Source organism: Herpailurus yagouaroundi, unplaced genomic scaffold (assembly GCF_014898765.1).
Source record: "Herpailurus yagouaroundi ecotype Mexico unplaced genomic scaffold, PumYag 186, whole genome shotgun sequence".
Taxonomy (NCBI): Eukaryota; Metazoa; Chordata; class Mammalia; order Carnivora; family Felidae; genus Herpailurus; species Herpailurus yagouaroundi.
Genome location: NW_024412417.1, coordinates 39,392,342 through 39,405,671, shown reverse-complemented (window position 1 = coordinate 39,405,671; position 13,330 = coordinate 39,392,342). Strand labels below are relative to the sequence as shown.

Below are 13,330 nucleotides of genomic sequence, written 5' to 3'. Positions count from 1 at the left end.
ATTCTTAAAATTAATCTCACCTGATTCTTTTTTGCTTTTTATTTTTTATTTTTTTTTAATTTTTTTTCAACGTTTTTATTTATTTTTGGGACAGAGAGAGACAGAGCATGAACGGGGGAGGGGCAGAGAGAGAGGGAGACACAGAATCGGAAACAGGCTCCAGGCTCTGAGCCATCAGCCCAGAGCCTGATGCGGGGCTCGAACTCACGGACCGCGAGATCGTGACCTGGCTGAAGCCGGACGCTTAACCGACTGCGCCACCCAGGCGCCCCTCTTTTTTGCTTTTTAAATGCGGCCACTAGAAGACTTTAAATTGCATGTGTAGTTTGCATTACCTTTCTACTAGACAGAAATGTAGACGATGGATGAAGAAGGAGAAAGACCAGTTCGGAGATTTTATCAAAGGTCTAGCTGAACAATTGATTTATTCATTCATTCAAGAAATATTTATGTCAAGCATTGCACTAGCCCCTGGAACGTGGTAGTGAATATGGCAGAGAAGGGCCCTGATCTCCTGAACTTGACATCTCTGGCAGGGAAACAGACCATAGAGAATCAAGCCGATAAATAAACAGAATAATTAGGATTTATAATGATAAGCAGAGTAATTACAATAGCATCCTTTGGTGAGGCACCTGATTGTAGGCAATATTTACACTGATAATTGAAGGAGAGGAAAGAGCCAGTCCTCAGAGAGGGCCAGGGAAGAGCATTCCAATCAGAAGCAACAGCCAGTGCAAAGTTCTTGGGGCTGTCACTCAGAGGCTATGAACAAGGGAAAAAGTGCTGTGTGATTGTAGCTAAAGACTTAGGAAGAGGGCATCTGTGTGAGCCCTTGTGGGCCAGAGGAAGGAGGTAATTTTATCCTAGGTATCTCTAATCGCATATTTAATGATTTATCTCTACTCACATATTTATTATCCTATTGATATGAAATGTCCATAAAAGGCAAATCTACAGGAATGAAAAGTAGATGGTTGCCTGCAGCTGGGGTGGGGGTGGGAGGATTAGCTGTAAATGGGCACAAAGACTCTTCCTGGAGGGACAAAAATGGACTAGAAGCCACTGAATTGTACACTGAAAATGGGTGGATTTTAGTAGTATTTGTGAGAAATAAGCCCACCAGACCAATCAAAGGAAGGATGCAGAGACTTGGAGGACAACGAAGCAAGGCTTTAATCAATGTTCTTGCAAGATCGAGTGTCTGATGGACAGGCTCACCCGCGGCAGTTACAGCAGACAATTTATCTCCTAGCATGAAATCCTGTCCCCGGTTCCTCATTGGCTGAGTACTATAGAGGTAAGTCCCGCCCCTGGGTCCTCATTGGCTGGGTACTATAGAGGTTACAGCCTTACCCCTACATCATGTAAGGCAAAAGTAGTCTGATTGGAACAAATGTACATTGCCTGAGGTGACACAGAGACTTTCAGGCCCTCCTCCCTTTGTTCTTTGGCCCATGCTCATTGTGAAGCCCACAAAAATAAGCCTGAGAAATAGACCGGGGAAGAAAACCAGGAAGGGAAGTGTCTGAGGGTTTGGGACTCCATTGCAGAGACTGGGGCTGGTACATATTTCCAATAGGTTGCAAACCTACTGTTAATTAGACAGCATAGCTTTTATTTGGTATTTCTGAAAATGAGTCATCTCTCTTACGTCTCACAGTATGTAAATGTTACCTCAGCAAAGTTATTTAAAACAAGATCTCTCTGGATGATATAAGGGAAATCCATTCAGGGAAGCACGGGTGATAGCAGGGTGACAAGTTCACGGGAACTCCAACGGCTCAGATAAGAAAAATCAACCCTGAACTTGGGTGATAAAAATAGAGCTGGCAAGGTTTCTATAAAGGGCAAGATAGTCAGTATTTCGGGCTTTGTGGCCCGTGTTTCTCCGCCACAACTCCTCAACTCTCTCCTTTTAGCACAAACACAGCCCCGGAGAGTATATAAACGAATAAACGTCACCTTGTGTCAATAAAACTTTATTTGTGCATACTGAAATGTGAACTTCGTATCCTTTTTACATGTCAAATACTCCTCTTCCTTTTATTTTTCTTTTTCAACCATTTAAAACTGTAAAATCAGGGTGCCTGTTGGGCTCAGTCGGTTAAGCTTCTGGCTTTGGCTCGGGTCACGATCTTGCAGTTTGGGAGTTCAAGCCCTGCATCGGGAACTCTCTCTACTGTCAGCGCAGAGCGCTGCCTCAGATCCTCTGTCCCGCCCTGTCTCTGCCCCTCCCCACCCCGCCCCTCTCTCTTTCTCAAAAGTGAGTAAACAGGTAAAAATTTTTAAATAAAATAAAACTGTAAAACCATCTTAGGCCTGATTAAAAAACACATGAAGTGAGTGGGCCAGGCTTGTCTGCCCTGCTCTGGGCACCAGCTGCAATCGACAAATGGTCCCAGCCATTTCTTCAGAGACTTCCGCTGGCCGGCATGCCAGGGGACGCTTGGCAAACAGACCTTTACAACCAGGAGGGAAAATCATCACCTAGTGATCCTGTTCTGCTCCCTCAGTACGCGTAATTACTGTCAGAAGAGGTTTCCTGTCCCCCGCTCAATCGGTGCATTGTCATTGTCATTCTGCTCACGGAGTCTATTCAGCCCTGAGCAGAGGCATTTTTTTTCTAACGGGGTTGATCCTGTTTCACCGCCCTGAGTTTTTGGCAGGATTATTATTTCTTTTCTTTTTTTTTCCTGAAGGATTTAAAGCAAAGTTATCAAGCCTTTCCCCACCCCCCCATCCTGCGTATCTTTCACTAAGAACTCATATAAACCCCACAGCTCTGGCTTAGCCGTTAATCTTTCTGGCTGCTTAAAATCTTTGAAGTCATTTATCCCACTCAGGAGACAGGTAAGTCATATATTGTAGATATTTTTAAACCTTCCGGCTTCCTCTCTTTCCCGGAGCATGAAGCCAGATAAGGAATGCATCTGCTATAATTCCCAAGCTCTGGGCTCCTGGTTGCTGAATGATAGGAGAGAAGTTTCTATCACCCAATCTCTACATTGCACTTATGCTAAGACTCCGCCCCTTGATCACAGTCTCTTTCTGGTTTCTTTCCCTTAAGCTATTGATTAGAATCTTAGTGCAGTCATCAGCTGTAAGGATGGCTTGTCCTCACATCTGTGATAAAGGAAACGTAATCTTTAATCCAAAAAATTGGAATGGGGTTGAATGAATGCCCTAAAAAAGCGCTGGGAGCAAAGCAAAGCAACGGCTACAAATTATACTTTCTTAGCCAGTGGCCCAAACAATCACAGGCTTTGGTGGAGACGCAGACCCGGGGTTCCTGTCCTGGCCCTTCGGCCGCCTTCTGCTGGGCCAGGTGCTTGTCCGAGCCTCGCTCTCCTCAAACTATAAGAAGAACAGTGAAGGCTGCTTCAAGAACTAGTGAGCCACCGTGTGTAAAAGTCCTAGCGTATCAGATAGTCAACAAATAGGAGATTCTTCCCTCCTTTTTCTGCATTAACTGTCCTTTTTTAATTTTTTTAAACTTTTTCAATGTTTATTTATTTTGAGAGAGCGAGAGAGAGAGAGAAGGGGCAGAGAGAGAGAATCCCAAGCAGGCTCCATGCTGTCAGCGCAGAGCCCGACCTGGGGCTCGATCCCATGAACTATGAGATCATGACCTGAGCTGAAACCAAGAGTCAGACGCTCAGCCGAGTGAGACATCTGGGCGCCGCCCTGCATTAACTGTTCTTGAAGAGGCAGGACCTCGCCCTTCACTGTCCTCCTCCCGGTCCTTGGAGGTGACTGCCTGAGCGCAAAGCCAGCTGTCACTCAGCAGTGGAAGGACCCTGGGCAAGTTATCCGACACCTAAGCCTCTGGGTCCTCCTCAGGAAGAGGGAACTGATGCTTGCGTGGAAGGTTGCTGAGCGAACGGACCATAATGTGTTGAGACCCGTTAGCTCTCACTGTGGCTGGCCCGAACGGGATAGGACTTCTGTGCGAGTCTTCACCTCTTCCCTGGGCCTTGCGATTATTCTGTATCAGACTGGGCGTCTTTTGGCCACAAAGTAGAGCAACAAAGGTAGGTTTACCCGGCCGGCCAAACTAACCGTGGTGGATCTGTGATCCTTGTTAATTGGAAGCAACGTGATGCTTAATTAAGGCCCCAGCAGCTTTGATCCCTCCGTTTACATCTTCCAGCTCCAGGGCTATTGCCCACAAAACGCAGACGTATCGCGAATTCACTTGACGAGACTCTCGGGCAGATTCTTGGCTCACTGGGCACGACGACACTTCACAGTCCTTCTCTCAGGAGCATGACTGGATTTCTAACCACTTCCGCCCACCAGAGCACTTTGAAATGATTGGTTCTGGTTTTTTTAATAACATCCGGCCTTTTGTGGCACACCGAGATGGTATTTAGAAGGGAGGAGGGTGCAGTGGAACGTGGTGAAAAAAGAAACAGACTTTTTTTTAAGTTTATGTATGTATTTTGAGACAGAGAGCATGCACATGCATGAATGGGGAAGGGGCAGAGAGAGAGAGAGGGAGAGAGAGAGAATCCCAAGCAGGTGCCACGCTGTCAGCCCAAAGCCTGATGTGGGGCTGGAACTCACGAACCCTGAGATCGTGACCTGAGCCAAAATCAAGAGTCCGACACTTAACCCACGGAGCCACCCAGGTGCCCCAAAGAAACAGACTTTGGTATCTGAGAGACTGTGGTTCTCTCGCTTAGGAGCTGTGGGACCACGAGCAGGGGCTTCTGCCTCTGATCCCTGGTACGATGGGAATATCGGTGTCTCTCCCACGGGATGCTTGAGGAGGTAGAATAACAGAAACAATGCCCCAAAATGGAGGTTCCATAGATTATACTGTCGGAGAGGGAAAAAAAAAAAAATCTTTGCTCTACCCTCTTAGGTTCAGTGACTGGGGCCATGCAAATTGAACAGACCACGGGAGAAGGTTTGTGTCATATGCATATGGCGGGCCTCACAGAAATGAAACGAAAACCACAGAGGTGGTTGGGCCCTGGGGCTTACATATCATTTCAACCAAAGGATGATAAGTTTGTGGGGAGGTGACCAGGAAAGGAAGAGAGCTTTGAGCTCCCAGGGCGCTGAATGGTGGGAAGGCAAAAATATGGGGAAGCAGATGGAGATAAGGATTATTCTACTGGAGCTTGTTGATGCAGACCCATCTTGCTGTGACTTTCGACTTTCCGTTGTCTTCACGGCCCTAAAACCCCAGGCAGGGGAGATTCATAACAGTCCTCGTTTTCAGAAGTTTCTGCACTTAGCCAGGTAAGGGAGGCTCTGGGGAGGCTTGTAGCTGTGGCCTTCGTGGCATATTTGGGGGCAGCGTATTCTGATGCTTGTCAGTACCTTATTACCGTTGTCATGTCGTTACCGGATGAGTTTTCTGCCCACGTCACCGAAGAGACGATGATTCGTGAACAACCGTCCCATTAGGGCCATGAGGAAAGCACGGAAACGATAACTTAGTTTCAGGGTAAACTTTTGGACATCGGATCCAGTCTTCGTAAGATGTAATCTTGAGGATCGTATCTCTAACCGAATGGGGAATACTGTCTCTCTTGTTTGCCACTGGAGTGCAAATATCTTTATTGCTTCTGTGTGTTAAACACATTCGTGGTACTTGCTCTGTGCCCAACACTGTTCACTGTATTTTACAAATAGCATGTGTTAGTCCTCCTGACAGCGTTGGGTGAGGAAACTGAGGCATGGAGAGGTTCAGTGACTTGCCCAGCTAGCAAATGGCAGAGCCTGGAAGCTGACTCAGGCTGGCAGGCTCCAGGGTCCGTGCTGGTGACACCAATGCCATGCACTCTGCAAATATTTTCGAGTGAATGAAGGTTAAGGGATTGACCCAGACAGCACTACTCAATAGCCAACTTAAGATTAAAATCAAGTCTCTCTGACCTACACCCAGCTCCTCCCCAGGGTGTCCCACCATGGCCCACGCTCCCAAAGAGGAGTCAAGGGAAGCTTGACCTCCCTAGTTTGGCAGAAAGGCAAAACGCAGCCAGTTCTGTTTGTATAAGCTGCGGAGTGGAGGGCACGTCCCCGGCCCCATGAATCACCGCACACAGTCTGCATCACTCTCCATCTTCTCATTTGTCCTTTCTGGGGTCGGGGCACTGAACGGTGTGGAAATTCTTGTGGAAATTAGCAGCCCCCGGGTGGCTGTTAATTGAGTGCCCGTCTCTTGATTTCGGCTCAGGTCATGATCTCACGGGTTGTAGGATCGAGCCCCGCATCCCATGCGGAGTCTGGAGCCTGCTTGGGATTCTCTCTCTCCCTCTCCCTCTGCCCCCCCCACTGTCTCCCTCCTTCCCTCCCTCCCTTCCTCCCCCCCCCTCAAAAAATGAAAGTAAATTAAAAAAATGAAAAACACAATGTGGAAATGCTTGAAAAGGAGAGCGAGCCAGCTGAGGACCAGGGGTGGGATCCTCACAATTCTCAGCTCACACGTTCAATCCGCGGATTCTGTCTAATTCAGCAGAGAATTCACGGAGCAATTCTCCCGGGTCAGTACCACATCAAGCCCGTGGTAAAAGCAAGTTCTCTTTGATAAAACTCCCCGACTCTCCAAACTACCGTAGCTCCAAAGACTGCCGGAGATACACTTAACAAATTCTGCATTGTTTATCTCAAATTCGTATTTAACTGGGTGTCCTGTGTTTTCATTTGCTCGATGCGGCAACCTCACCCCAAACACATAGTCGATTTGGCCAAGAGCAAAGAATTAAAAAAAAAAACAAAAAAACAACTAGACAGAAAGAAAAACACATTTTTCTCCAAGAACAAAATCAATAGAAAGATGCCTTCTCACCGTAATAAGGGTTAGCGTGTCTACTCTTCATAAATGGAGGCGGCGATTAACACGAGGAAGCAGGAGTCGAAAAAGGGAGGTGTATCCATTACGTAGATGTGGATAATTATTTTTCTACTACAAATTTGTGTCTGTTCCCGCCTCAGGCATGGTGTGGGGCTTCAGGAGGGGGGTGGAGGAGGAAGGGGGGAAGACAAGAGACCAGAGGTAAGAGAACGAGACAGGAATTAGGATGCCCAAGTATCGACCCCCTTCAGATACCTACCGTACCATGCTCGATGCTGTGATCCTTCATCTCATTTCATCTGCACGAATTATCTTCCAGATGGGCTGTGACTCTGGCCACTTCGCACATGAGGCGCAGAAAGGCGAAGTAATGTTTGCACAGCAGTTGAGGGGCTGGAGGAAAGAATCCTCACGTAGTTGGCTCACCTGTACCCCTTTGCTGGACAGTGTGGACAGTGTGCTAAGTCCTGCATTCTCCAGCCTGCCTCTCTCTCTCTCTCTCTCTCGTTTTCTCTCTCTCTGTCTCTCCCTCTCCCCCCCCCCCCCCCCCACCCGCCGCCCCTCTCTCTCATCTCCATTGTAAATCACTCTATGGAGAATGTAACTCAGTTGGCCTCGAGTGTGAATGAGGTGCTCCAGTCCCCATCTCCTCTAAGGTACTGATCAGCTTGAGGGAAGGTGCATGTGTGGTCTGTCCCTGTGTCACCAACCAGCACACGATGACCGTATATGTGTTGAGCACCTACCGTGTGCCAGGCTCTGGGTAAAATGCCTTGGACTCATTATCTTAAATCCTCACAAAGACCCAGTGAGCTAGGTTTCTGGTCCCCATTTTGCAGATGTGGAAAATAGATTCGGAGAGGAAACACGTTTACGAGAGTAAGAGGGCTTCAAGAAAGCCCCGGCTTCTTGCTCCCTGGTAAGGCTCGTCTCTGTCCAGGGAGGCATTCAGAAGAAACACCATTCTTGGGGCGCCCGGGTGGCTCAGTCGGTTAAGCGTCCAACTTCGGCTCAGGTCATGATCTCGAGGTTCAGGAGTTGGAGCTCCACGTCGGGCTCTTTGCTGACAACTCAGCCTGGAGCTTGCTTCGGATTCTGTGTCTCCCTCTTTCTCTGCCCCTCCCCTGCTCATTCTCTCTCACTCTCTCTCTCTCTCTCTCTCAAAAATAAAGAAAAACATTTAAAAAATTAAAAATAAAAAAAAATAAAGAAAATGCCCAGAAGAAGGGCTGGCACCCAGTGCCGTAGACAAGGACACAGGACGAACCCTCACGTACACTCGGGTATGATTTTCCTATTTAGCAGCAGCGGTGATGCTGTATTGGGAGCGAGTCTCCCAGCCAAACAGCCAGAGAGCCTATGGGAGAGGCATTGCTGGTTTGTGACTATGCACGCCTCCCCCTCCCAGATTCCCGGGTTTCTGCAGTCATGCGGGGCCACGGGAATAATCCTGGCACGGGTTCTAGGCAGGAGCGAGCGTGGCATTTCCTGCCAGAGCACGTCAGTGGCCGCATAGTCCTCCGACTCTATCCCTTCCGCTGCCACAGTGAACCAACGACGAAGGAGCCCGCAGGGACCGGACGGAGAGCTACAGGGCAGTGAAGCTCCCCGAGGGACTGTGGAGCAGAGCTCGTCACCAACGTGCAGCGAGTATTGACATAGACAAGAAATCGATTTCTGTTGCCCCATTCAACCCGATGAGGTTATGGAGTTCATCTGTTACCGCAGCATAACCTAACCTAATCCGGGCGATTCAGAGCCTTCTGCGGGTTGTTTCTGATGACTGCCCAGGCGGTTTTCTCAAGGATATTCTGCATCAGTGTGCTTAGTAACCCAACCTGTTTCCTCCAGGGGCCTCCTCGCCTGCTTCCAGACATGCCGGGCTTCCCGGGACCCGGTCCTCCGGTGAGGCTGTGCGTGGGCCTCACGTGCATTCTGTCCCTTTGGAACACAGGTGGGTCCGGTCTGAGTTCAAGAAGTGCCTGTTCTATATGCCGAGCCTGGGTTTTCACTGGGCTTTGGAGAATGACAGCAGCTAACATGTCCGGCCAGAATCCTAAATGAGTCCCATCGAAACGGCGATGATGAATTCCCCATGTCTGGTTTTGCCCTCTGACTTCCTGCACCAGAGTCTCTGTTGCGCAACAGCATTATCTCCCCCGCCACTGTTACGCCTCTTGTCCAAACCACTGTCCTCTCTTTCCTGGACCATGAAGGGAGCTTTCTAAATCAGCCCCTGCTTCTCCTCCTGTCTCGCCATGACCTATTCTCCACTCACCAGCCTGGGCGATCTTTTCACAACTCTCGGCAAGTCACCTCCCAGGCTCCTCCCCATTTCACCTGCCCCAAGTTATTCAGTGACTTCCTACTTCTCTCTGGAGCGTACCCCAAGTCCTCCGCATAGTCTACACGACCCTGCCCACCTTGCCATCCCCGGTTCCTACGATGCCCCGCCTCAGCACTGGCTTTCGCTCAGTTCTTTAAAGTCGTGCTCGTGCCCACCGCGTCCCCTGGCACACACACTGTCATCTACACTCTGCCGACCCCCCCCCCCCCCAGCCAGTTACATTCTACTCAAATACTATTCACCCTTCAGCCGCACATCACCTGCCAGGGAGAGCTTTCAGACCACCGAGATGAATCGGGCTCCCTGTTACACACCCTCAAGGCGCTCTTCAAAGCATTCCGCGTCATTCGTCGTAATATCTTTGAGTCTTCTTTTCCTTTACGTCGGCCTTCCCGACTAGACTATAAGCACCACAAGGATGCAGTCTGCACTCGCTTGTTCATCATGGTATCCCCGGCACCCAACACACGCAAAGCTTATTAAAGTCCAGCTGCTACATAACATGGTCACAGTCGATCAATAAATACGCAGTGACTGAACTGAAAGAGCCAACTACGCGTGGCATGTTAAGCAAGGCACTTCGCCGTTTCCGATCATAGTCTTCTCGTCTTTAAGATGAGCGTGTTGGATCAAATTCTTTCCCGTGTCAAGCCTGGGTTATGGTTTCTCTGATGAGCGCTCTTTTATTTTAGTGTCTGCTGTGAAAGGAGAAGCCAAGAAGGAAAAGGTGATGACCCTCCTTCCTCCAACAGGTAAACGGGCGGGTGTGCCTGCCCCGCTCATTCTCAAACTCCTTGGCTTCTCCGAGCCTCACTGTTCCTGTCTGTAAGACGGGGCTTGCGTCTGCAGCTTAAGCGTTAACTGTCATAGTAAGAGTTCCTGACAGTTGTGCTTGCTCTATGACTCGTGGGACCCCTGGATTCCCGTGATCTTATTAAATCCACAAAGATCACCTCGCTCGATCAGCAATGGACGATTTCGCAATGGGAGGCATTGTCATGGGCTATCCCCATTTTTGCAATAAATTCCTCTTTCCTTGCCTCTTCTTTTTCTTTTTGGTGGTGCAAACTCTGCTCTGCAGCACGACCGTGGATGCATTGCAACATAAGGAGCACACAGGAGGCAGGGGCCTGGCTGCCTTTTCCAATCTGTTGGCAAACAAGCAGGATAATGGGGGTGGGGGCGCACAGTGGGGGAATTACTCTTTATTTTTAAAATTTTGATTTATTTACTTTTTTTAGTGAGAGAGAGAGAGACAGAGCATGAGTGAGGGAGGGGCAGAGAGAGGGAGACACAGAATCTGAAACAGGCTCCAGGCTCCAAGCTGTCAGCACAGAACCTGACACGGGGCTCGAACTCACAGACCGCGAGATCATGAGCTGAGCCAAGTCGGATGCTTAACCGACTGAGCCAACCAGACACCCCTATTTATTCGTTTATTTTGAGAGAACGAGAGAGAGAGAGCTGAAGCAGGGGAAGGGCAGAGAGAGAGGGAGAGAAAGAATCCCAAGGAGGTTCCTCCTTGTCAACGCAGAGCCCGATGCGTGGCTCAAACTAAGGCACGAACTGTGGGATCATGACCAGAGCCAAAACCAAGAGCCAGACTCTTACTTAACCAACTGAGCCACCCAGACACCCCGTAATTTTACTTAGTTTTAATTAGTGCATTCGTGTGGTGGTTCCAGATGCAAAAACGCAAAAGGAACAAAAGTGTACGAAGTGAAAATGGTCCCCAGCCAAGCGCTTCCCTTCCCCAGAGGACACGAGTGGTACCGATCTCTGGTGCATACGCAGGGTAATTGTCGATAAACATTTTCCTTATTTGAGCCGTCAGTTTTCTCCTCTTCAAATGGGGACAATTTGTGCTCCACAGGTAATCATAAAGGATGAACCGTGGTTAAACTAGTAAGCACGCAAAAAATATGAAAACTACCAACACTTTCTCTCTTACAGATACCGCTAAGGTGGTCTTTTCATCCAAAAAGGGAACAGTCCCTTTCTATTGTCTGTCTGGCCATTTATTTGAGAAATGCTTCTGTACGGCATCCTATTCAGAAATTTGTGCCTCAGGGGTGTTTCGTTCACGCGTCAAATACTGTTATCAGAATCCACCCACAAGTGTGCAATTACACAAAGGAATGATGGACATAATGTCTCCTTGATGGAAGGAGTGGTGTTCGGGGAGGGTTCTCGGTTAGGAAAGTTTGCACAGGGCCGGCCAGCCTCACAGCCTGTAGCACCCCTGTGGCCTGGAGCTCCAATCCCTCACCGGCACGGAGGTCTCTTTGTCCTTCCCGGCCAGGTCACAGGCGAGGTCGGCGGCTGCCACAATTGTCACTGGGGCGGCTTCCTGTAGACTCTTCAGGTGGAGTGCCCTTCAGAGCGCCAGACGGGAGAGCAGGCCGTGTGCCAGCTCTTCACCTGCTTGATCACAAATGTCTGTCTCAGAGTTCCTACTGTCGTCGCGTCACCCACTCCCCCCAGTAACCGTGTGTACGGAAGGGGACCCGTGGACCCCACCTGCCTCTGACCTCAACGCTCCAGTAGTTAACCAGGAAGCTTGGTTAAAAGCTTGGTTGAAAAGCCAGGGAACACCCCAAAACATTCGTCCACAGATGAACGGATAAAGAAAAAGCGGTATGTCCATTCAGTGAAACATCATGCAGCCTTAAAAAGGAAGATAATCTTGCCATATACATGATGGATGGTCCTGGAGGGCGTTATGCTACGTGAAGCCAGTCACAGAAGGACGAATACTACATGATGCCTCTTCTTCTAGGAGGTATCTAAAATCGTCACTCCTACACGCAGAGAGTAGAAAGGGGGTTGCCAGAGGCAAAGGGAAAGAGGAAACAGGGCCACTGGTCAGGTACGGGGTATAACTACATACATCATGTCGCTTTCCTGGGCCTCAATTTCCCCATCCTTCAAAGGGAATGTCGGACAAGATACTTGCAAAGGATGTTACGAATTGTGCACGGCTGCTTTTCCACAATCCTGTTTCGTTCATGAGAACTTTTATTTCAGTGTCTGGAGACAAAGACATTCAAAAGGAAAAAGAGGCAGCCATCCTTGGCACGACGGGTAACTAAGCCAGCCTTGAATCCTGACTTGCTTTGTAGCTCTGGAACTTGGTTTTCAGCCTGTCTGTGCCTTGGTTTTTCCATCTATAAAATGGGCATAAAGCCCCCCCCCCCCCCGGAATGTAACACGAAACATAATCATTCCGACAATATTAGAAACAAATGCGATATGTTCATAATGCCACCTAACCCCAAACCACCGATCCTTCAGGTCATGGCTTTCCAGCCACTTCCACAGAGAGTCCCTCTCGAGAGTGCCCCCTAGACCAGGCCAGGCATCCTGAGGGAGGAGCTCGTGGCATCCTGCTGGGCCCCGTCTGCTGCCCCTCACGTGTGATTACCCTCCTCCTGCCCGGGGCACAGACAGCAAACCCCACAGAGGCGGAGACCTGTCTCTCTCTCTCTCTCTCTCTCTCTCTCTCTCAACTCCCAGCATGATTGCATGGCCCTCAGTGAGTGTTTGTTGAATGAATAAAGAATGAAGGTACGCTTAGGCATTTCAAGATTTCCTGTGACGTTTTCTTCGCTAGCACGAACTTCACCGAGCAGGCCAGTGGCCTGCTCTCATGACAAGGCCACTTGTCTGCAGCTCTTAGGAAACAGGTTCTGGGCTCTCTTGTTTAGGCAAGCTTCTTCTCCACTCTGAGCCTCAGCTTCCTGATCCATAAAGGGGTGGGGTAGATTAGGCCCCCTGCCTGGGGATCACCTGCCTGTTTATTAAAATGTGAATTTCTAGGCCAAGGTCGGCCTAAGGAGACTCGAGTATTGGGGGGGAGGAGTCTGCCTTCTCACACGGCAGGTGATTCCACCCTTCTCTAAGCCCAAGGCCCCTGCGCCGAGGCCCCTAAGTCTCTTCCAGCGATGTGTCTCCCCTGAAGTCTTTCTCTCCCCAGTGTCTGGCCTTGGAGGAGAAGAGAGGAAGGAAAAGGGGGTGGCTTTTCTCGACACCACGGGTGAGTCCCTTCCTCCCTTCGGGGCTCCGTGGGCGGGCCGGCTAAGGGAGCCCCCTCCCCGCCCCCACGTCTCCAGACCCCCACTCATAATCCCCACAGCCTCAGTCTTCAGATTGCGAGATCCACACAATTATCC

At 49.5% G+C, this 13,330-nt stretch overlaps 1 protein-coding gene across 1 annotated transcript in view; it reads left to right on the top strand.

The window, feature by feature from the left end:
• The first annotated feature begins 8,686 nt into the window (after window positions 1-8,686).
• The window catches only part of HHLA1 (HHLA1 neighbor of OC90), a 35,349-nt gene continuing 30,705 nt past the window's right edge, over window positions 8,687-13,330 (top strand). The window contains exons 1-3 of the mRNA XM_040494860.1: window positions 8,687-8,765; window positions 9,851-9,910; window positions 13,135-13,194. Of these exons, the coding sequence (XP_040350794.1) occupies window positions 8,687-8,765; window positions 9,851-9,910; window positions 13,135-13,194 (199 nt within the window). The remainder of the gene's footprint in view (window positions 8,766-9,850; window positions 9,911-13,134; window positions 13,195-13,330) is intronic.